This window comes from Pseudoliparis swirei, chromosome 24, assembly GCF_029220125.1.
Source record: "Pseudoliparis swirei isolate HS2019 ecotype Mariana Trench chromosome 24, NWPU_hadal_v1, whole genome shotgun sequence".
NCBI classification, from domain to species: Eukaryota; Metazoa; Chordata; class Actinopteri; order Perciformes; family Liparidae; genus Pseudoliparis; species Pseudoliparis swirei.
Window position 1 is genome coordinate 3741989 of NC_079411.1, and position 25492 is coordinate 3767480.

Consider the following 25492-nt stretch of genomic DNA (forward strand, 5'->3'; position numbering starts at 1 on the left):
GGTTGCAGAAACACGGTGTGTGTGTGTGTGTGAGTGAGAGTGTGTGTGTGAGTGTGTGTGTGAATGACATTCGACTCACTTCCTGTGAGTAAATCCACGCCGACCACCGACTTCTAGAACAACGGAGAACACTCTGGAGGAGCTCTCTCTCTCTCTCCTCCTCTCTCTCTCTCTATCAGTACCATCATCTCTCCGCTTTCTGGCGTTGCAAAACGGGCTTCTCATGGTCATAAAACTGCCCCAGGAAATTATAAAAAAATAAATATTTTCCTCTCCTTCGTAAACTCAACCTCCACTATCTACTACTCAACTATCCTCCACCTTCTCCCACTTTCCTGACCCACACACACACACACACAGACACACATAGAAAATAAAGAAACGGCATGTCGGCAAACGGCAGTGTATTTCCCCACAGAGCAAAAAGCCAAGGCACTGGGAAACTAAACAACAAAAATAACAACAGAAGACCTCCCTCCTCCTCCTCCTCTTCTTCTTCTTCTTTATGCTCGCTTTAAAAAAAAAAAGTCTCGACGTTCATTTTGTTTGTTCCTCCCCAGACGTTCTTCTTCTCCTTTCTGGTTGTTTCTCTCGCATCCAGTGCAATGACGACGCTTACAAAACAACAACAACAACTTGCGTGAGTGGTAAAGGTAGGTTAGTCAACGACATGTTACAGCAACGTTACAGTGACAGTGAGACTGTTAGACAGAGTGGCGTTACACAGTCAGATACTTACAGTATTCTATATACAACACAAACACACACACAAAGGGCCTCACACACACACACACACACACACGAGTCTATAATACAGGATTATAATCAGAAGGTGGAAGTGTGACCTGCTGCTGCGTACCAAACCACGCAGGTGTGAATCCTGTACACCGATTGGAAGGATGTGGCTTGAAAAGGATTTTTGAAGATGGATGTTTCTGATTGGCTGGCAGGAATCCATCAGAATCACATAGCGGGGCCTCGGAGACCGGCAGGTAAATTCCTTCACGTCGCGTTACGAGCCGACTGTCGGCAGGTGAAATATAAACATGGCCTCACGGTCACGCTCTCTCCGGGGCCGCTTTATCAGGTACGCCTCTCTAAATACTTCGGCGTGCGTTCAACGAGCCGCCGGAGACGCGCCGGAGCCGAGGACGTGGCCCCGTGAATTCAAAAGGTGACATGAAGAGTGTTTTAGAGGACGGTTATCGCCGTGTTTCTGGTCCCCTGGTGAATTATGAGCTATATTTACTCCGGTTTGGACACATCTGTCTCTCTCGCTGCTCGCTGGAAGGTGTCCTGTTGGGTTTGAGTAAAAACCAGAACAAAGCCTGAAAGACGCTAAACCGTCCTTTCAAGAGTCGAGCGATTATTCCCTGTGGCTTTGACCCCTTTCACATTTTTTTTCCGTCGTTAATATGAAAATATTCAAAACATCAAAAAATAGAGACATTTCCGACAGCCAACGTTTTTAAACGACGTGTTGGCCTCACCAGGAACCAGCACGTCTGCTTGGTAAATGACAATCGATTGATTATTAAAAAAAGCTGCCCGCTGACTAATTGATTAATCGCGTAGCTGTTGCAGCAGACATCAACAGACGATGCAAAAAAACAAGTCTTTTATAAGTCGAAGGCGTAAAGAAAACCCCATAAACCGATTGTGTGTCCTCTCCTCGCCTTCTTGTTCCCTCTGCTGCGGTCGGCTCGCTTCGGGCTCATCTTCCCACCGCGACGGAAAGGCCACAGAAAATGGCCGCCGGCAGCGTGGCGGCGGGGTCACGTACAGGTCAACCCCCGTCACTCTCTTCCCTTCGCGTTTGGAGAACAAAAAAACACACACAAAAAAGTCCGGTCGAGGCTCCTGTGGTTCGGGACGTCGGGCTTCACGGCGCCGAGTGCTTCTGAGCTTCTTCTCTTAATTTGAGACGACCGTCTGTTGTGAGGAGAGGCCAACGGGAGAGACTCCCACTTGTTTCCCTCTTTAAAGTTCACGACGTGTCATTACCGTGTCGTTACCGTGTCACGTAACGCAGCGTAGGACCTCCCCCCCCCCCATGCACACTAGGCCTAGCTCCTATACCCTTCCTCCATCCTTCCTGCCTCACACCAGCTTCTCTCATCTCCCCCGGCAGCCGGTCGGACTTGTTTGTTTAGTGACGGTCGTCAATAATCATATCTATTTATATATATATATACACATACATATATACATCTTAGAAAAGAGAAGGGAGAAAAAAAAAACACTTTCAGTGCTCACGTCATGTCGTTGGTGCTTTTCTCTCTTTTTTTTTTTTTTTAATCCGATTTTTGTTGTTGAAACCTGTAGATGAAGGCGAGAACCCCTCGGACTGTTTTTCCAGCGCACACACACACACACACACACACACACAGACACACACACACACACAGGTCATATTCTCGTCCTCTACGACCCTCACAGTTTCCGCGGGGGAGGGGCCAACGGTCCCAGAGTCCCTTCGGGGGCTCCACACGGGGGGCTCAGAGTTCAGTTAGATCCCGCCTCCTCCTCCACAGGTCAGCGTTCATATGCGCCCCCCCCCCCCCCCCCCCCCCCGAGGGTCACTGCAGCATGATGTCCTTGAGGTTCTCCTGCAGGATGGTGTCCTTGACGGCGTGGAAGACGAAGCGGATGTTTTCCGTGTCCACCGCTGTGGTGAAGTGGTGGAAGAGCGGCTTCCCCCGGTTCCTCCTCTTGCGGCTGAACGACTGCACCAGGAAGGCCTGCGGGGGGGGGGGGGGGGGGGGAGACACGTCACGCGTGTGCATGTAAACGGCTTCAGACATGGGAGGAGGAGGAGGAGGAGGAGGAACATCCACACTCTATTTTCATCCGAGTGCAGGAGTCACGACTGCATTTAAGATCAATAACAGGTGAATCCCGAACAACGGAACTCATTGATCCGCATCGACAGGTCGCCGGCGTGTGTCAACGGGTTCCCGCCCCCTTCCCTTCGTCTCATTGGAGGAGCCGATATTCCAAAATATATCGATTAACTCGGCGGCGTGGGACCCGTTGAGCCGATTTGTGTTTTATTATTTCTTCCCGCGGTTGAGCGACACACTCGCTGCCTTTGTTTGGACCGGTGGGATCAACACACACACACACACACACACACCGATCAATGAGAGGCTGTGTAGAGTGTGTAGCGTGTGTAGCGTGTGTAAAGTGTGTGCACGCTCATTTCCGCAACGCAAGTGTGTGGAAGCGCAGCCGGAGGATCATAGACCGTGGGAGGAGGAGGAGAAGGAGAAGAAGAAGGAGGAGGAGGAGAAGAAAAAGAAGGAGGAGAAGAAGACAAATAAGGAGGAGAAGAAGATGAAGAAGAAGGAGGAGGAGGAGAAGAAGAAGGAGGAGGAGGAGAAGAAGAAGAAGGAGGAGGAGGAGAAGAAGAAGGAGGAGAAGAAGTAGAAGGAGAAGAAGAAGATGAAGACAAATAAGGAGGAGAAGAAGATGAAGAAGAAAAAGAAGAAGAAGAAGAAGAAGGAGGAGAAGAAGAAGAAGGAGGAGGAGGAGGAGAAGAAGAAGAAGAAGAAGAAGAAGAAGAAAAAGAAGGAGGAGGAGAAGATGAAGAAAAAGGAGGAGAAGAAGAAGAAAAATAATAATAAGAAGAAGAAGCGGCGGCATAACTTACGGCAGTGCGTGTGTGTGTGTGCGTGCGTGCGCGTGTGTGTGTGCGTGTGTGTGTGTGTGTGCGTGTGTGTGTGTGTGTGTTCACCTGCACGTCCTCCAGCCTCCGCGGGTCGCCCCTCACTTCGGGGAAGTGCTTGCGGATGTCCACCGTGCGGATCTTCTCCACCAGCAGGTCCGTCTTGTTGAGGAAGAGGATGATGGACACGTTGAGGAAGAGCTTGTTGTTGACGATCGTCTCGAAGATGTTCATGCTCTCCACCAGGCGGTTGGTCCTCCGGTCCTCCATCAGGACCTGGACACACACACACACACACACACTATTATCCTTTGTTTTCTTTCCAGGTTTTTAATCTGAGCATCAATCAGGATTCATCCGTCGTCGTATGACTGTTGCTGTGAGCCGGAGCCTCGAGGGAACAACCGGGGCCCTCAGCCAACCACAAAGAAGGCTTTGTGCGCACGCCGCCTCCCACTTCCTATCCGACTCGTAACTCCCGAGAGTCCACTTCCCGCCGGCTCACTTCCGTCGGCGGTTACCTGGTCGTACTCCGACGACGACACCATGAAGAGGATGGACGTGATGCCGTCGAAGCACTGGAACCACTTCTGCCTCTGGGACCGCTGGCCCCCCACGTCCACCATCTTGAACGGGATCTTCTTGATGACAAAGTCGTGCTCCACGATGCCCTTCGTCGCCTTCCTGGCGAAGAGGATGTCCTGCTTGCTCGGGATGAAGTTCTGGAGGAGAGGAGGAGGAGGATGTTTGGGTCGGACGTTAGAAGACGGGGGGGGGGGATTCAGAGTGCGCTCGGAGATCCGACTCACCGGTTGGCCGATGCGATCCAAGTTATCCAGGAAGTATTTCACCGACTCGCTCTGCAGACGGGAAGAAGAGAACATCCGTTACAGAATGATACGCGAGTCCCAGATTCCAAAATGAGTCTGAAGCCTTTTTTTTTGCTTTAACATTTTTATTTGTGTATTTCCTTATGGCCCTTCTTGACCAGACGCACTGTTAATTTTTACTTTATTTGTTTTATTATTATTATTTATTATTATTATTATTATTTTTTAAATTATTATTCTTACTTTTGAAATAAAATATCAAATATATATATATAAAAAATAAAAAAAACAAGAATGAAAAGCTCCAAGAGGGCGGAGTCAGTGGGCTACAACATTTTTTCTTCTTCTCAGTAACAGTGGACGGGTCCGACTCGTCAGGCTTCTCAACCAATCGGCGTCGAGTAAAGGGAGACAGGGAGTCATGTCGTCGAGATACTTAGTGCGAGTTAAACAGCGAACGGGACCCTCGTCATCAAGCGCAAATTAAAGTCCTTCAACCGAATATTAAAACATTTGATTTATTCCATTTCTTCTTTATTCGATTCACATTTCCGTGGAAGCGAGTCGCACCGCGGCGGTTATTGATTTAATAAGACATCAATCGATCGGCTCGGCCCCGACCGGCTCCAGAGGACGGAGCGCATGTGCCCAACGTCAGCGGGCGTCATCACATCAACTCCTGATGATTTAAATCGGCGGCTCGTGAAGCTGCGTTCAGGAGCGCCGTCGACTCGTAGATCAGGGTTGCCGAATGGAAGGGATTAAATGACGTGACCTTTTGGCAAAATGTTCATAAGAAGGGGGACGTGAGGTCACAGGGAGCTTGACCGTTGACCTAGAAGTTTTAATCAGGTCATACTCGGAAAGAAAGTTCCCTAAAAAGAAAAAGAAAATCTGAAGAATATTAAATTCATGTTTTATAATCCTCAAATAAAGTGACCTTGTTAGCACTCTCACAGAAACTGACGGGATTCTACGTCTGAATCCTGTAATCGGACAATATTTCCACGTCATTTATGGATCAAATGATTTTCTTGGAGTTACAACCTGCCACCGACTGTTCAGATCTAAACAGATTACTGTTACTGAGATTATTATTTATAGCCCACTGACTCCGACCTCTTGTAGCTTTTCGTTCTTGTTTTTTTTTCCTTTTAATACTTGATATTTTATTTAGGTATTTTTACAGAAATGCAAACTTCAAAAGTAAGAATGCATAAATAATAAAACATAAAAATAAAGTAAAAATTAACCGTGCGTCTGGCCAAGAAGGGCCATAAGGAAACGCAAAAATAAAGTTGTTAAAAGCAGGAAAATAATCATTAATAAGGAAGCAAAAAAAAAATCAAAACAACCACGCCAGCAGCACTAGTTTATTATTATTATTTATTTAAAAGCTCCCATGAGCCTGTTGTACGTTGTACCCTGTTGTGTGTCCGGTATTAAATAGCGTCGTATGACTCAGACACATGACTCAGCATATTCTGTAAATAAATAACTGTTTGCCAACTCATGCGATAACAATTAAAACGAGGCAATATTAATATCCCAACAAACAACGAATGCAGCTTTAGGATTAATCCGAAAAAAAACAGAGAATGACTCGACATCAAGACAAAGAACATGTTAATCTTTTCTAGGTTTTAAGTCGCAGATAATTTCAACAACCCAGAAGTTCAAATCATTAAAAGTTCTGAATGTTCTTCTTTAATTTGTTCTCGTGATCTTAAAAACAGACGATAATTATTGTGCCGCTTTTATAATCGTAATACTGTGGGTCCATATTCCCCAATGCCATTTGACTTTACTTCCACGACGGGACGGGTCGAACATCGGTCTGGTCTAACATCGGTCTGGTCTAACATCGGTCTGGTCTAACATCGGTCTGGTCTAACATCGGTCTGGTCTAACATCGGTCTGGTCTAACATCGGTCTCGTCTAACATCGGTCTGGTCTAACATCGGTCACAACGTTTTGAATTCTTCTTCACACTGATTTCTGACAAGAGTTAAAACACACACACACACACACACTAAACAGGAAACAGCTGTGTGTGTGAAAACAGTGGGGAGAGACATGGGGGAGGGAGGGATTAGCAAGTCAGACAGAACCCAGTTACAAAGTCTCTTTAGCATCAAACACACACACACACAACCACAACTACACACACACATACACACAGGCACTACAGTGTATCAGTATTCCTTCAACCTAAAACGTTACAGATGTTTTGGGGTTTCTGTCCCGCTGATAGAACAGAATCCGTGGAAACCCGTCTCTCTGTCGGTCATGGCCGCGCAACAGCCAGGAAACACGACCCGGTGCGGGCGAGCCGCGACCCCGTGACCCCGCGACCCCTCGCCGCTGACCTAGTGTCACCGCGAGAGGAAACACAAAGCCGAGGGACTCTGATTGGTTCAGCTGGATGGAGGGGAAAGCAGAGCGAGGGGAATTCCCAGAGATGAAGGGATATGCAAACACAGACGAGACACACACACACACACACACACACACACAGAATCATTTCCACAGATGCTTTAACTGCCATCAGCCAAAATTAAACGACCAGCACCTTGAAGTGGAGGCATCAAACTGAACATCAAAACTAATTAATTTTATGAGGCCAGGGGTGAGTTTTAGTCCCTTGTAATGCAGATATATAAGTGTGTGTGTGTGTGTGTGTGTCTGGGTTTGTGTGTGTGTGACTGAGTAAGGCTGGAGGAATGTCTCCCTCCATTCATGGTGTGTATGGGCAGATTAGGAGCTTTAGTACAGCAAAAACCTGAATAAGCTCACATTGTGAGTGTGTGTGTGTGGCCACAGGTATATGTGTGCCACTTGTGTGTGTGTGTGTGTGTGTGTGTGTGTGTGTGACTGGGTGTGCCACAAATGTCTGACTGCTGCAGCCGCTTCACTTCAAACGTAGTTTATAACTCACTGAATGCAGAAAGTCAACGTCTCTGTCACTCCCCGCCTCCTCCTGATGGATCGGTTGATGTCCGATTCATAATTTAATGGGATGACTCCAGATGCACTTTGAGACCCACATTGTCATAAATCTAAATGCATCCTGACAATGCATTTGATATTTCATATTCGGTGGAAAGAAGAACCAAAGAAGGGAAACGCAGAGACGCACTTCCCCCACTCTGTGAACTCCTGGAGATAAAGTTCACTTTAACTGGTGAAGTGCAGCATCAGAGACTCTTTAGGTTGAAACCTCATATACCACCACCATATGGTGTGTGTGTGTGTGTGTTTATAGCCTCTTTTCATCTTTATGGGGCCTCAAAGTCTCCTCTGCACAGTACACAGCCTCGTACTCCTTCAACAACAACAACAACAACAGTTTACTGCCGCAGCGTGACGGCGGCCTCGTCTTCGTCAGGATGAAGGTTTTGGTGTTCGTGTCATATCAGACGAGCGTTATCTGGGTGCAGTGGGGACACGGAGCGAGAGAACAACAATCACTGCTTTCGGTTTGCTCTCTCTCTCTCTCTCTCTCTCTCTCTCTCTCTCTTCCACGGTAGACATTTTGATCTTTTCTTTTCTTTAGCAAAGAGAAACCGGCTGGTGTGTTTTCTACATTTCTCTTTATTGTCAACAAATCCCATGAAAAGACCAAAAAGACCCCAAAACCAACGACGCCTTCGCCAAAGCACACTGGCGTGTGCGTCTTCACTGATTTTGGCGAGGAGCAGGATGAGCACAACTAGCTAGCCAGGAAATAAATAAATTATAAAATAAGTTATAATTCGGTTTATTTGTCCGTGAGAAGGAATTACGGTTAAACTTCTGGCTTGATTTTCATGAACCTCGATGGATCTCGTGAATGACCCGGTGGCTTTCATTCACGAGACGACACTCGATCAGCTTCTTGTTGGTTTTTAGTGTTTCCATGGAAACAAGAAAGAAAAATAAAGACCACCCCCCTCCCAGCCTTATCCGTTCAGCCAGGACGACGGGACAGCGGCTTTATCACACGGCGACTCCTGATTAGACAAAGTCTGACCCAAAGCTGTGCACTGACATCTCACACACACACACACACACACACACACACACACGCTTACAGTATGTTAAGTGAGACGGAAGTGGCTTCTGTCGGACTCCAGATGGTTGTTGCCACAGATAAAAGGTGCAACAGGTTAAAAAGGTCACATGCGCGGCGGCTCTGGACAGGAAGTCGAGCGGTCGCCTCCAGCGACGCACAAAATAAACCGACGTGCAACGGCCGACGCACACGCACCGCGCCGACCACGAGACCAGCCGGCGACAAGCTGTTGAAATGTGACGTGTCGTTAACGTTCTGTCTGAAGCAGCGTCAGAAATACAAAAAAAACTGCCCCAAGAAATATAATGTTGTCCCTGATATCACCAGGAGAGGCAACACATGCCCCCATAATGTCGATAATCCACTAGCATTTAGTGTTTGTTCTTTATTGTGTCTGTCCCAGCTCTATTGCCTGTACCAGGTAGGGAAAAAAATAAATATATATATATATATACAGTGTGGATATATATATATATTTTTAAATATTTTATATATATGTATATATATAATTTGGAATTTTAAAAATTATTATTAATAGTTGTTTAAAAAAATGTAATACAAAATATCCACAAACAAATAAAAATAAAATGTAATGTGATTGTCTGATTTATGTTTTATGTTTGTTTAAAAAATCTAAGAAAACACTTTGAATCTATAGACTATTGCCTACGTCTTATTATTGCCATTGTTAGGACAATTGCTCATATACTGTAAGCCGAAATAAGTATATTTATCATTTATCACGGTTAAATGTTATTTCACAAGTTTAAAAAAAAGTGCCCCCAATTTATTTTTAAATGCCCCTGGATTTCAGTCGGCGGGGGAAAAAATTGCCCCCTAAAAAGTATTTGATCGACAGCCTCCTGGTATCAAGGTTTCAAAGTTTCCTGGATATGAAACTGAATTATAAAAAAATATATACACTACCGTTCAAAAGTTTGGGGTCATCCAGACAATTTTGTGTCTTCCATGAAAACTCACTTTTATTTATCAAATGAATTGAAAATTGAATAGAAAATATAGTCAAGACATTGACAAGGTTAGAAATAATGATTCATATTTGAAGTATTAATTTTGTTCTTCAAACTTCAAGCTCAAAGGAAGGCCAGTTGTGTATCTTATATCACCAGCATAACTGTTTTCAGCTGTGCTAACATAATTGCACGGGTTTTCTAATCAGACATTAGTCTTCTAAGGCGATTAGCAAACACAATGTACCATTAGAACACTGGAGTGATCGTTGATGGAAATGAGCCTCTATACATTAGAAACCAGACGTTTCCACCTAGAATAGTCATTTACCACATTAACAATGTATAGAGTGTATTTTTGATTAACGTTATCTTTATTGAAAAAACAGTGCTTTTCTTTGAAGAATAAAGACTGGATGATTGATCCCACGGGACGGAGCGCTACGTCGACGGGGCTCCTCGAGCGTACTCACCAGCTGGAACTCGGAGCGCCGCGTGTAGGCCTCCTGGATGCCGGCGTCCGCCCACAGCGCGCCGAGCGCCGTCACGTACAGCTGGAAGTCGCCCGGCTCCACCCCCGAGACGCCGGCGCGCCCCTCCCACGACATCATCAGCATGCCCTGCTTCTCGTTCTCGCAGCTCTGCCAGCTGATGCCCAGCTTGTCCCGGGCGTCCACCAGCACACGCACGCCCTGCAGGAAACACACACACACACACACACACACACGAACGCGTGAGCCCAAAACGTGGTGAGGTGGTGCAACGGCTTCTGCTTTCTTTTCTGTCACGTCAGCGATATTGTACAAATATTTCCTGACTGCGCGGAAGGAAAGAAGAATAAAGAAAACACACACACACACACACACACACACAGAAACCTCATACTGCTCATGTGCTGCTTCCTGGGGGGAAAGCAGCGTCAACAGTCTCGAGTTACTGGTAAACACGGAGCGACTTTAACCGTGCGCACGGATGCTCAGACGTGTGGCTGCTGGTGGCGTTCTGTTCTGTGTGGGAGGTCTTCAACACACACACACACACACACACACACAGACAGTCAGTGTTTTATATCTGCGTCTCCTTGTCTCTGTCTCCTTGCCTCCTTTTGATGCTTCATATTCAGCGTCTGTTCTGGTGGAAAATGTGGTTTTTTTTGTGTGACCGTTTTTGATTGAGCTTTTTTTTTTTTTCAATGTCATTTATTAGGTTAATTTCGCTGCTTGCTTGTCTGTCGCTTTGCTTACATTGTGGTGTGATAATTGTCTCCCGTGTAAAGCATATCCCGCCGCGTCGTAAAGTTCACAGTCTGCTGTATTATTGAGCCCGTTTGCTCAATTTATTGATGAAATCATCAAAGGACAGACATGGAAACAGTGTTATTGAACCACAAAGTGTTTCAAAGGTCACAGTAGGCTGAGGGATGTCTGTGTGTGTGTGTGTGTGTGTGTGTGTGTGCGTCAGTGAGTCATGACCACCTTCCCCTTGTGCAACAGTTTGGTCAAGTTTATTTGCACAGCTTAATCTCGCGTTCAGTGAGGCTTCACAGGCCGCCACGCCGACAGCTGCCAACCCAACCTCGTTTCTACGGAGACCGGGAACATCCTCCAGAACGTTCTGGAAGAAATCTTAGACGAGGACTCAAAGTGAGACCCCCCCCCCCCCTCTCTTCTTCAGATAGATCGCTGTGCAGTAAAATAAAACGAAGACGAGACCGTTTGTGTGCGTGTGTGCTTGTGAGTCTGTGTGTGAGTGTGAGTCTCTGTGTCTGTGTGTAGTCTGTGTCTGTGTGTGAGTCTGTGTGTGTGAGTCTGTGTCTGTGTGTGAGTCTGTGTGTGTGTGTCTGTGTGTGAGTCTGTGTAAGTCTGTGTGTAGTCTGTGTGTGTGTGTCTGTGTGTGAGTCTGTGTCTGTGTGTGAGTCTGTGTGTGTGAGTCTGTGTGTGAGTCTGTGTGTGAGTGTCTGTGTGTGAGTCTGTGTAAGTCTGTGTGTAGTCTGTGTGTGTGTGTCTGTGTGTGAGTCTGAGTGTGTGAGTCTGTGTCTGTGTGTGAGTCTGTGTGTGTGAGTCTGTGTGTGAGTCTGTGTGTGAGTGTCTGTGTGTGAGTCTGTGTAAGTCTGTGTGTAGTCTGTGTGTGTGTCTGTGTGTGAGTCTGAGTGTGTGAGTCTGTGTCTGTGTGTGAGTCTGTGTGTGTGTGTCTGTGTGTGAGTCTGTGTGTGTGAGTCTGTGTCTGTGTGTGAGTCTGTGTGTGAGTCTGTGTGTGAGTCTGTGTGTGTGTGTGTGTGTGAGTCTGTGAGTGTGAGTCTGTGTAAGTATGTGTGTGTGTCTGTGTGTGAGTCTGTGTCTGAGTCTGTGTGTGAGTCTCTGTGTCTGTGTGTGTGAGTCTGTGTGTGTAATCTGACAGGTATTCTACTTTGTGACGAGCCGTTGTGTTTTTTTAACTTTTCTTTTCAGAATTGATGTTTTTTGTTTTTACAGTATGAGTAATACATAACTGGTGTTCACACACACACAGACACACAGACAACCGTAATCTGACACACATGCAGATCAAACGTCGGCAGTGAAAACACAGACGCAGAGTGTGTGAGCTTTGAGTCACGTCCACCGAGCTGAAGCGTCTCCACGTCTCTTTGTTTGCAGCGTTCCCTCCATCCTCTCCTCTTTCGTTCCCTCCATCGCCTCGTCTTTCGTCCTCCATCGCCTCCTCTTTCGTTCCCTCCATCGCCTCCTCTTTCATCCTCCATCGCCTCCTCTTTCATCCTCCATCGCCTTGTCTTTCGTTCCCTCCATCCTCTCCTCTTTCATCCTCCATCGCCTCGTCTTTCGTTCCCTCCATCGCCTCGTCTTTCGTTCCCTCCATCGCCTCCTCTTTCGTTCCCTCCATCGCCTCCTCTTTCGTTCCCTCCATCCTCTCCTCTTTCGTCCTCCATCACCTCCTCTTTCGTTCCCTCCATCCTCTCCTCTTTCATCCTCCATCGCCTCGTCTTTCGTTCCCTCCATCGCCTCCTCTTTCGTTCCCTCCATCGCCTCCTCTTTCGTTCCCTCCATCCTCTCCTCTTTCATCCTCCATCCTCTCGTCTTTCGTCCTCCATCGCCTCCTCTTTCATCCTCCATCGCCTCGTCAATTTGTTCCCTCCATCGCCTCCTCTTTCGTTCCCTCCATCCTCTCCTCTTTCGTCCTCCATCGCCTCCTCTTTCATCCTCCATCGCCTCGTCTTTCGTTCCCTCCATCCTCTCCTCTTTCGTTCCCTCCATCCTCTCCTCTTTCGTTCCCTCCATCCTCTCCTCTTTCGTTCCCTCCATCGCCTCCTCTTTCATCCTCCATCGCCTCGTCTTTCGTTCCCTCCATCGCCTCGTCTGTCGCCCTTCTCTTTCAAAAAACTAAAATCACTACTTTCTCTCTTCAAAACACAAAAAAGTTCTACAAAAATGTAAATAAAACGTTAAACAATTTCAATCCAAACAAGAAAGCACATCCCAACAAAAGTTGTCTCAGTACCAGTGGGTGTCTCTCCCTCCCCCTCTCTCTCCCTCCCTCTCTCCCTCCCTCCCTCCCCCCGGTCCGTCCCACTTCGAGGACCCCTCTAAAACGGCGAGTGACCTTCTGAGGAGACGCACCCGACGCCCCCGGAGTGGATCTCTGCTCTCCGGTCGTCACCGGTCCTTCGTAAACGCGTCACTTGAACTCCTCAACATGCGGTTGCCAGATCAGCTTTTTAAAAAGTCGTTTCAGATACAGTTCCACGTCAGCTGGGCGATGTGACGGGTACAGGCCCCGTCGGGTCTGTCCAGGCTCAAAAGATAACGGGATACTTCGCCTCCAGGGACTTCACATGTTTTCTTTTAGTCCTCTTGGTTCTTCTGGTTCTCCGTCAGCGGACTCGACCTTTTGCATTCTTGCGTGATGTTGACAGGAGGGTTGAGCTTCTTGCCCCCCCCCCCCCCCCCCCCCCGGAGTCAAACAACTTCATTTCCTTTAAAAACAGACGCCAGTCGACGCTCAGCATCGTCTCCGACTGTCACAGGATCACGAACGCGACACATATTTCACATTTAGATAGATTTTATCGTTTTGTCGTCTTTAATTCGTATTTATTAAAGATCGAGAACTGGTGAATGGCAACCCTTCCTGTTAAGGCCTGCTATTATTTCTCTTTACAGACGTAGATGCCTCCACCTTTAGCCCGGTGGATTATTATCATCCAATTTTACAGTACAGTTCACCGCAATCGTACTTTACGTGTGGCAATCGCACTTCATCCGTGTTCCTCGAGGAGGACTGGGCGATGACTCTACGAGCTCGTAAAGACTCGAGACGAACGCCACATTTGTTTTGTTCTCCGAGGCGTTCGGGGCCTTCTGAGGACACGCCGTGTAAAAAAACAGCGCGTGCGAGAAAAGAAGCGGTTTGTACGACGTGTTGCGCAACCGCAAAGTGTTTCACATCAAAAGTATTTATAAAGGTTTTAATATCAGAGCCAAACGGTCGTGAAAAGTCGTCTATAAACCGAGAATGACGAGCTCTCGGTGAGCGTCATCGGCTTACAGAAAAACATGAGAACACGTCTGACCCGGGTCCTCACAGCGGTGACGTGGTCAGCGGTATTATTAGCAGTCGCCCACGGAGGCAGCTGGAACTGAAGGAAAATGAAGAAGAAGAAAAAAAAAGCCCTGTTTCATTTATCACTATTGTGTTATTACAAAGTGGCTCCCTTCCTGCTTTCGGGATGTCCGCCGCCCTGTCAGCTGTTTTCTCCCCCCCGCCCGCCCTTCCCACAATCCAATTCCCGCTCCTCCTCGGTAGACGCCAGAAACTGTCAAAACACAGCGAGAGGCAGATAACCAGCCCCCCCCCCCCCTCCCCCAGTCACAAACAATCACCAGTGACTCAGTGACCTCTTCAATCCGTTCAACTCGATCGGCACGAACTGTGTTCAAACCCACAGAACTTTATTTAAAATGATTATCACGATCACAAAGTAGAGACGCTCACACGTCGTCAAACAGCCACAAAAGTCAGAAAAAATCGTTACAAATAATTAAAAAAAATGTCGTCCTGATATTTTGTTATTGTCATTATTGGTAAAAAAACAACAATTAGGAGGAAATAAATATAAATATGACTTATTACATTCCATTACATTACATGTCATTTAGCAGACGCTTTTATCCAAAGCGACTTACAATAAGTCTTATCTTTATCTTTTCCATGGAATAACAGAACTATTTACTTTTGGTTTCAAACCTGTGGGATGACAGGTCGTCAGCTGTTGCCTTTTCTTTATTATCAATAACACAATTACACAACTCACGCTATCCCTCCTCAAAGGAATATGACCTGAATCCATCACTCGGTGACCCCTGAACAACCGTCACGAACCACAGCTGACCACCTCGAAACGCCTCGGGGCAGAGGGGCGGTTTACTTAAATACGTTTTATTTATTTATATATATATATATACAGGACTGTCTCAGAAAATTAGAATATTGTGATAAAGTTCTTTATTTTCTGTAAATGCATTCTGGATTCATTAGAAATCAACTGAAATATATATTGCTGATTATGGCTTAGCAAGAAAACTCAAATATCCTATCTCTAAATATTAGAATATCATGAAAAAGTATACTAGTAGGGTATTAAACAAATCACTTGAGTCGTCTAATTAACTCAAACACCTGGAAACACATTTTCAAATGTTTGATTTTGTTTTGCTGTTATAAATCTTTTTACTTGGTCTGAGGAAATATTCAAATTTTATGAGATAGGATTTTAGAGTTTTCTTTTGTAAACCATAATCAGCAATATAAAGAATAAAAGGCTTGCAATATTTCAGTTGATTTGTAATGAATCCAGAATTTTTAATTGCATTACAGAAAATAAAGAACTTTATCACAATATTCTAATTTTCTGAGACAGTCCTGTATATATTGATCCGTTATCTGACTGAGGCTTGTGCAAGGCCTGGAACGTGGCTCTGATAACATCACTCGCCTCACAGGTGGTGATGCCCCCCTCTCTGCCCCCCCACTTGTTAAACATTAACTAATATCTGGGGTAATCTCCCTTGATTGATTAGTGTTTGATGACCCCCCCCCACACACACACACACACAACGGCCATCAGAGAAGTGGAGATAAGCTCAAAGACGTGTGCTCGGTCCACGACGGGGGTGAAAACTAACAACTCTTTATCCTTGTTGTTGTTGTTGTTTACGTTCTGTCCTCGGCTATAATAAGGTTGTTCAGCTAACCTACACTTTATGTTGGAGTCACATTCGGACCAGCAGTTTTTTTTTTTATTAGCTTCTCTTTAATTCGTGAGAAATAACCGAATCCACTTTGACCGGAGCGGAGATTAGTCTCTTTATTATCGGAGGTGTAGTTCCTGAGATTAAGAAGGAGTAAACATGAACTCCACCTCTGGGATGTTTACCGTTTTAAGCCTGATTGCGCAACACACCCTTGAGTTCTCCATCATCTTCATCCCTCCTTAACTTCCCGCTCCTCGGATCTCTTTCTTTACCATGAGGTTCCCATGGGGGGGGGGGGGGGGTCTCTACACCTGGTGAGGCTGATCCTGACGCTACGGTTCAGAAAACACACTCCTCAGATGCTTTCAGCGTTTATTAAAAAATGGTAACTGAAGTACTTCTTCGCCGTCTCTAAGGGAATTGTGATTTCTATTTTTAGATATTTTGTGGTCCGAATAAAATATCACACAGTCAAGAAGATGGATTAAAATCATCTGATCGTAGTTTCCTGCTTTTCCTCTCCCTGTTTTATTGTAAAGTCAAGGGAATACTTTTGGGGTTTTGGACAAAACAAGTAATTAGATGCGTCCCTTTGGACATTTTATACACTAAAATGATGGATATGATTTGTAGGGAAATGAGTAGAGATCATTCTTTAAGGTAAACAACCGTTACTTTTAACCCTTTCTTGTTGAATTCATTGTTTAACCATCATTGTCCAAAACATAAATTTAGAAACATGTGATTTTGTGAAATTCTTTTGCAACTACACATCGGGCATTGTGTGTGTTTTCAGGAGCTTAAGTGGTGGTGAAATGCATGTATGTGTGTGTGTGTGTGGGGGGGGGGAGGTCCTGTTGATGGCGTGGGCCGAGACAGCGCCGCCGCTGTATGCTGGTATTCAGGGGGGGGCATTGTGTGTGTGTGTGTGTGTGTGCTGCCTGGGCTCTTATCATCCCCGTCTGGGCCGTGTGGCACTTGGGGGCGGATGTGCTCATCCCTCAGGAATAGTCTGGTATTGTTAGCTGGTGAAGGAGCTTCAGCCATGACAGCAAACAAAGGGACAGCACTTCAGGAGAGAAATATGCACCATGTCAACAAACCCTCTCTCCGTGTTCCACTGAGTGTGTGTGTGTGTGTGTGTGTGTGTGTGTGTGTGTGTGTGTGTGTGTGTGTGAGCTTCAACTGCGGGGTCAATATGTCAATATGAGGGCTGCGTATGATAAGAAATATTTCCACACAACTGATTGGGGATTATTTTCCTTGATTAACCAATTGTTTGGTCTTTAAAATGTCCCAGTTGACATCCGCTTGAGGCCAAAACTCAAATATGCTGCGTTTCCCCATTAAAAAGACGAAATAAACGCATCAAATCTCCATTTGAGAGGATGAAACTATGATTTGTTTGCAATTTTTCCTTGAAGGAAATGACGTAAACAAGAAATAAATCAATTAAAATCAACACGTGTGCCTACTGTAAGTTTCTCACACATCCTTGAGTTTAACTTAACTTGTTTTTTCACATCCAAGAGTATAAAATATCAATTAAAAAGTGAAAAAAGTCTTCTCAATTCCTGTATAAAATATTAGAAAACTAAAAGATTTAAAAGAGGAAAATAAACAAAAAGACAAAATCTCTATTTGAGAGGATGAGACTATGAGTTGTTTGCAATATTTCCCGGAAGAAAATTACTTAAACAAGAAATTAATCAATTAAAATCGACGCATGTGTCTACTGTGAGTTTCTCACACATCCTTAAGTTTAAATTAACTTCTTTTTTACTGTTTTTTCACATCCAAGAGAATAAAATACCAATTTAAAAAGTGAAAAGTCTCAATTCCTGTATAAAATATTTGCAAAATCCAAAAACCAAAAGATTTAAAAGAAGAAAAACCAAAAGACAAAAGCAGGAGTTCATCAACCTGGTGGTTAAACTTTGGACTGCTGGTAAAACTTTTCCCGGCCTCCTCCTTACCTTCAGGATATTCTCATAGATAGTGTCCCGGAAGTCCAGAAGGGCTTTTTTACCGAACTCCTGCCCGTTAATGATGCGCATCTGCTTGAGGAATGTGGACTTTCCGCTCTCTCCGGCCCCGAGCAGGAGGATCTTCACCAGGCGGCGCACGGATCTCCTCTCGCGGGCGAGCATCGCGTCGATCTCGCGGCTCCTGCGCCGCGCCTCGCGCTCCTGCGCCGCGTCCCTCTCCCGGCGGCTGCCCTCCTTGCTGCCGCCCGGGTCCCGGCTGGCCTCGGACGGCAGCAGGCAGCGGCTCAGGGTGCGGACAACTCGCGACATGGCGAGTCGTCGTGCGTGGGAAAAAAAGAAAGAAGAAAAAATAAAATTCACCCAAACTTCCGTGGGAAAATGTTCATTATAGGATGTTGACCCTCCGGGGATGGAAATGACCCGGTGCGGTTACATCCGGTTGATGAAGTTAAAGTCTGCAGCGGATAATACAATTAAATTCTACATTTAGAATAAAAAAGGGCGAAGTCGTTATCTAGTCTCTAACCAGCAGACAGCTCGTGTCCATCTTGGTTAGACCGCGCCATCAAAAACAACACGCACACAAAAACTCTCTGCGCAGAGAAGAGAATCAAAGGCGGTAAATGTTCAAGACATTTAAAGATGTTTGAGTCCACGTGCAGGCGTGAAGAAAAAGAGAAGAAGACGTATCGATTGAAGTTGATCAGGTCCGCACGGGCACAGCCTCCACGCTCACTGCCAGCGGCTTGTGAACTTGGGGCGGGCGGAGTGGGAGAAGCTGCTCCGGGCGGCGGTGGGACGGCCCGGAGGAGGGCGCCGCTGCGCTACCGGGCACCGCCGCCAGGGGACGCCCGCGGGCACGAGAGAGAGGGAGGGAGGGAGAGAGGGGGGGGGAGACACTCCGCGGCTCACAGAGCTGTGGAGGTCCGCGTCTGCCTCCGTGAGGGAGAACAATATTATCAGAATATGAGAATGATCACCTTTAAACTCAGAATAATGAGAAAAAGTGTTTTGACTTATCTCAATTTATTGACTTGGTATCGCAAAACAATTACAGGGAGAATATAAAAATAATGACTTGGTATGTTAAAACAATGACTTAAAAAAGTTAAAATATAAAAATAATGACTTGGAATCCAACAATTACTTAAACTATCAAATGATTTGGTCACAAAAACATGACAAACTCTCTCAAAATGTTTACTTATACCTCACATTAATTACTTAGTATATAACAATAATTAAATATATCAAAATTATGACATTTTGATTTGGTATCTCAAAATAATGACTTGGTATCAAACAATAATAGCTTAGAAACTCAAAATAAGGAGTTAGTATCTCACAATAACTACTTATAATGTCCAAATTATGAATTTCAATTAAGTCTCAAACTAATAAGAAACAGTATTACCATTTTGATTTATATCTCAAAATATAATCACTTAATATCACAATAATTAGACATATTTTTTACTCAAAATAATCAGCAACGTTCTCAACATTTTTATTTTATTTTTTAAAAACATCCTCCAAGAAAGAAATATTGGGAACTCTCAATGACTGTTGTAGACGCACGCGGCAGAGTGGACAGGTGAGAGCATGGAGCTGACAGGTGGGTGTGGCTAACAGGTGCACTGAATGAGCTGATGAGGTGGGTGTGGCTAACAGGTGCACTGAATGAGCGAGAAGTAATTTATGAAGAGCGAGAAGTTGACAAATAAATCCCCGATTTCTTTGTAATGTGAAACAAAATACAGAATCATTTCATTTAAAGCACAGAATTATTAAATGTATAAATTAACGGACCATTTTTAGGGTGACCATGGTCATCAAAAGGCAATTTTTTAATTAGCAAATACACAAAACACGGTATTCTGCTTTTGTCCCTTCCAAGGTCTTTGTGGTTGAAATGAGGTTTCGTGGCTCAAGTCCTCTCTGAGTCACAATCATCATCCCAAATTCACCACCATTTAATTGTTATATTTCCTATACTACTTGTATGTGTCTGTCTTGGAGAATACACTCCCTCTATTATCTTCTTTAAAAAAAGAAAGAAATTGTTTCTCAACGTTCAAAATCGAGAAAAGGTTATGATTTGGAGCTGAATAAAGTAAATCGACCTGATTTAACTGTTTACCTTCAGAACAGTCTAAAAATAACAAGCAACAGTTTAAAAAAAGGTAAATATAATAAATACGCTGCAGTTCTCCTTGTCTCTGACAGAGGGCGCTCTTGTATCAGATTTGACAACAAAATCCCTCTTTTAAAAAATGTAAACAGGAGGTGAGAGATGGAGGATGAACTGCACGGTCAGCAAGCACGTGACGAGCAGCTGACCAGGCGCAGGCGCAGGACATCGGCTTCTGTATTGACTCCACGGCACGCGCACGCGCACACGCGCACATAAAAACAAGTTATTCTATGAAAATGAGCCCCTAATTAAAAAATCCAACAGCAGCGGCGGCAGTCTATTGAATAAGTGCTGTTTGTGTGTGTGGTTGCATGTGTGTGTGTTTGTATGTGTGTGTGTGTGTGTGTGTGTGTGTGTGTGTGTGTGTACATCATATTTACGTATATGAGGAGCAGGGAGAGATGTAGCACAATATTACAATTCATCTGAATGGCAACACACTCTTCTCATGTAATTAGCCTAAAAGCCTTTTCATCAGGCTTGGAACAACAACAACAACAACAACACACACACACTCACACACTAATTGACCCCGCCAGAGTACGCTTCTAGCCACTAATATTCTACATTCACCTCTGCACACTATTGGAAGAGGCATCTGTGTGATGGCACCATTTCCATGGCGTGTGCTTTTGTGTTTATGTGAGTTATTTATATGCAAATGAATTTGGGAGGGCATGTTGAGTGCTGAGATGATCTCTGTGTGTGTGTGTGTGTGTGTTCTTTTGGGGGCAGGAGTCTCTTTAGCCTGAGAACAGATGGCGGTGGAGAACCTTGAAGATGTACGCATGTTGCCTTTCTGTGAAAACTCCTATAACAACACGGATTCAGCTCCATTCTGATATGTTCAAACCCCCTCCTCCTCCTCCCCCTCCTCCTCCTCCTCCTCTCTCGCTATTATTCCCACTCTGCTCTGATGAAATATTGTTATTCAGGCACACTGTCTGGATGCCTGTCTGACTTGCGGTACTTTGGCACCAAACACACCTTTTGTACCTGACTGAAATGCCAAATGCAGCTGTTAGCGATGAGTGACAGGCCCTCACTCCAGTCAGCGCAACATGCTTCCCTTCTCGCCTCTAATGGCTCCGACGGCTCCGTGTCACAGAGAGACGAGACTCCGCGGGATGAGTGGCAGTCGGATGTGCAACTTGTTGTTTGACTTTGCGACGCTAAAGGACAATTCTGGTTTATTGCTAACCGGGTCTTAGATTCGTAGTTTAACACACGCACCAAGTTGAAGAGCAATCCACTGTTATTATATCTATATGTTACTGTTATTATTATACTATATGCAAGCCCACGGAGACTTCAAGTGGCTGCAATGATGCCATGAGGATACTGTTGAAGAGACCGAGGTGGACCAGTGCCAGTGAGATGTGTGTGGCTGCAGGAGTCAAGACATTTAAAGCGGTTTTAAGAAATCTTATATACTCATTTATCTGCCGGGTTGATGCTTTCAAAAATGAGATCATTATGTTTTTATTAAATATAAATTCAGCACTACACGATACCAGTCCCGGCTCTGCAGGAGACACTGGTACGGCTGTCTATTTATAAAGCATGTGTAGCTCTTTGTTTGTTTTTTACTTGTGGGTTTGTCTGTATTTTATTATATTTGAATGTTTTGTGCTATCTGGACCTTGAGTCGCCAATAAGAGTTTGATTGATATCTATGTTGATTATAGCCTCTGTGTAATGTGAAATGTGCCGCTGCTCTCTGGTTTTTTCATTTCTGCCTCCTTGTCTTCTCTTTCTTTTCATAATTTTCACCTTTTTTATTATTATCACAGTGTAGAAATGTCCCTGTGAAAAACGTCCCACGGCCTGTTTGTATTGGTGATATTTGCTCTCTTGCAAGTGAGGAAATATCACCAATATATATGTATGTATAGATTTATATATGTATGTATATATATTTATATATATACATTTATATATATATATATATATATATATATATTTATATATACAGTATAGTATAAATAAATTAAGATCATGTAGGCCTTTTAAGATGAAAAAAAGATGATTTATTGTAATATGGGTATGAAATCAAGCATTCTGATTGGTTGAGAGTCACAGGTGTACTTTATTGAGTCATAATGTCCTGTACAGCTATTTACATTTACCTGAGCGTTCCATATCATATCATTGCTCACTCAAAATAATAATAAGGGTAGATTTTTGCGCGACCGTTAATTGTCATTTAAAGCTTGACAGTTCCAAATATGTGTCGTGTGAATGTTGATATTTTGGGGGGAGTGACTTTTAAATGAGTGGTTAGCCGAAGAGGACACTTCAGGTGGACGTCATGCTACCAGAGAGAAGAAATAAATTGCCTCTCTGATTGTCCAAAACATCCAATTGATACAATCTTCTCAAAGCTAACAGTCATTTGACCTCACTGATTGTAAAATGCACGAAATTGAAATGCGCCAGGAAGAACACGAAGCTGATGGAAACCCACTCGGTCGGTCGTTCCTCCGTTCCGACAATCACCAACTCTGTCGTGGTGAAAATGAACACTTTCTTCACAGAGGTAAAGATATGAAAAGAAACCGTCCTCAAACCCACAGGACTCCGATTGGGAAACACGGTAAGTAATGGTGCCGCTCTGATTGGAAAACACACTTCAACCTCAATAGAAACAAAAATAAAACTCTTTAAAGCATCTTGGTGAGCCTCGTCTTTCCACCAGCGTTATTGAACAAGAGCGACAAAAGTCAAAACCCCGTATCCCATCAGGCAAGATTCGGCAACTGGATTTCCAATTTGTCGGCAATACGTTGTTCTAGTGTTAAAATCCATGGAGGATGGATTTGGGTTTCTAAATCCGCTCTCCGGTGACGACGTCGTGGCTGCCTCTTCATCGATGTTCTCCACGGACACAAACTACAACTGCTAAACTTCTAATCTGGAGGCGTTCAAACCGATGTTAAAGGTCCAATTGACCCGATGAGACCTGAAGTCACAAAGTGTCACTAATAATGTGTGATGAAGAGATGAAAAATCATCCATAAGGAGAGAGAGAAGAGGAGAGAGGTGCTCAGTGTATCCTAAACGTCCCCCAGCAGCCTATCAGCCGATAGCAGGACCTCTAGGGGCGGGACCAGGTGAACCGGATTCTGCCCGATACGCACTAGTGTTGTCCTTTTTACCTTTAAAAATATATAAATATGACATTGACATGAATTTGAGCTCACACTTTTGGACGTTTTGCCCTGTCAGCAATCGGCTTATCCCGCCAGCGCCGTCCTCCCTCGGGGACTATTAGGATTCTGAAAATACAAGCTGTTGTTGAAGTGAATTAACCTTGCATAAATTCCCACTACCGGTGTTTTAACAATTCATTTATGAGCAATTTATCCCCAATTTGTTATCGGTTCTCGATACCCATCTCTAAACAAAATCCAGGCCAATGAAAACTCTCACTCTTCTATTTTCCCCGTCAGCTGACAGCTCAACTCGATTATACCCCCAAAGTACATCAAGCAGATACCATATTATTAATGTTTAGTAGCTTAGGACACTGTTCACAAAGCCATACACTCAAAGGTAATGGAGGCATTATTGGTATTTCTTGCATCTGTGTTTTTCCTGCTGTGAGGAGTCAAAACATTTGCTTTAATAATAGTCTTATTAGCATATGGAGTTTGGTGACATTAAATAACTCCCAGCATCACTCCCCCGAGCTTCCACCTGAGCAGAGGGCTAATCAGCCGGAACGAGAACATCCGTGTGGGTGTGGAGGGCCTTTCGTATGAAATTAATATTCAAAGTGACAGTCTGTAACATTTCGGGGGTTTATTGGCTGATATTGAATATAATATAAATACTGATTAAAACTATATAAACATTTTTTTCAATTAACTGCAGTAAAACAAGTGGACCAAACAGAACATATTTATTTTCTTACATTTTTTCTCCTCCACCACCCACATTTCATGCCTTAAGGTCTCTTAAAGGAACAGCGTGTTTTGTGAGCCATGTCTCCGGTGGACGGCTTTATTATGCCTCCGTGCTGCTCGAGGATTTTTCCGAAGGTCAGCGTACTAAAAAAACATTGAACGGTAGAGATGTTTGACTGATGAGACCTCCGCTTGATTGATATCTCCCTAAATATTGAGTAGTTTCCGCACCTGAATCGGACAGCACACCCTTCTCAATATACAAGCTGCGTCGTGAATCACTCACGACTCCTTTTTTAATTGGTACTTTAATCTTTACTACGGTTGTGATTTGTGTCGCGATGAATGTGTTGCATTGCATTGTGGGATTATGAGCAGAAAGTACACAACATGCCTCTGACCATTTTCCTTTTGTTTCCTTGTGAGGTGTTACAGCACAATAAGGCTTCGCCCTAGAATTAAGACACTTAAAGGCGAAGCTCCATCAGACAGATGTGTAATTATTCAGAACAACGGACATTACAAATTTTTTTGAGGGTTTTTAAATGATGGACCTCCTGCATGACGACCCTTCAGCTTAGATCGCAGGTCATTTTGCACTTTGCTGTTTTGTGAAGTGAGACTTGAGCCTTGACGGAGAGCCAATCACAGGCGTCTTGATTGTGTCTCTGAATATAGTTTGAAGGTTTGTTGAATGACTGTACGCACTTGACAGCGACCTTCCCAATTGGCATGAACGGAGATGTATATGAATGGAGATGTATATGAACGGAGATATATATGAATGGAGATGTATATGAATGGAGATGTATATGAACGGAGATGTATATGAATAGAGATGTATATGAACGGAGATGTATATGAATGGAGATGTATATGAACGGAGATGTATATTAATAGAGATGTATATGAATGGAGATGTATATGAATAGAGATGTATATGAATGGAGATGTATATGAACGGAGATGTATATGAATAGAGATGTATATGAACGGAGATGTATATGAATGGAGATGTATATGAACGGAGATGTATATGAATAGAGATGTATATGAACGGAGATGTATATGAACGGAGATGTATATGAACGGAGATGTATATGAATGGAGATGTATATGAATAGAGATGTATATGAATGGAGATGTATATGAACGGAGATGTATATGAATGGAGATGTATATGAATGGAGATGTATATGAATGGAGATGTATATGAATGGAGATGTATATGAATAGAGATGTATATGAATGGAGATGTATATGAATGGAGATGTATATGAACGGAGATGTCAAGTCAAAGTCAAGTCTTTTATTGTCAGATACACAGAATGACACAGGGTCAGACTGGGCACTGAAATTCTTAGGACAAGGCACCACACAACAACTATCATAGCCGAACATAATATAACATGACGTACACACTGTACAAGAACTCTGAACATAATACTAACATATATACATATAATACACATAATAACTAAACTACAGACAATGGGAGAAGCAGGTAGTGAAAGCAGGTAGTGCAATAGAAAGTGTAAGTGTAAGTACAAGGCTGAAAGTGACAGTGTATGTAAAGTGACGAGTGTAAAGTGTCGAGTGCAAAAGTGTCGATCGTGTGTCAGTGTCCATTTA

The 25492-nt window shown here is 44.2% G+C and overlaps 1 protein-coding gene across 2 annotated transcripts; it reads right to left on the reverse strand.

Moving 5' to 3' along the window:
• Positions 1–387: 387 nt before the first annotated feature.
• On the reverse strand, positions 388–18499 carry gna12a (guanine nucleotide binding protein (G protein) alpha 12a). Of its 2 annotated transcripts, XM_056408362.1 has the most exons (6): positions 17747–18498; positions 9996–10214; positions 4477–4527; positions 4189–4389; positions 3737–3943; positions 388–2741 (listed from the first exon to the last, which is right to left on the reverse strand). In XM_056408362.1, exons 1-6 carry the CDS (start codon positions 18065–18067, stop codon positions 2580–2582), a joined length of 1161 nt encoding a protein of 386 aa, XP_056264337.1. In that variant the 5' UTR covers positions 18068–18498; the 3' UTR covers positions 388–2579. The 2 variants fall into 2 exon arrangements, with proteins under 2 accessions (XP_056264337.1, XP_056264336.1); XM_056408361.1 differs by having other exon boundaries at positions 4189–4527; positions 17747–18499.
• Between the last annotated feature and the right edge of the window lie 6993 nt (positions 18500–25492).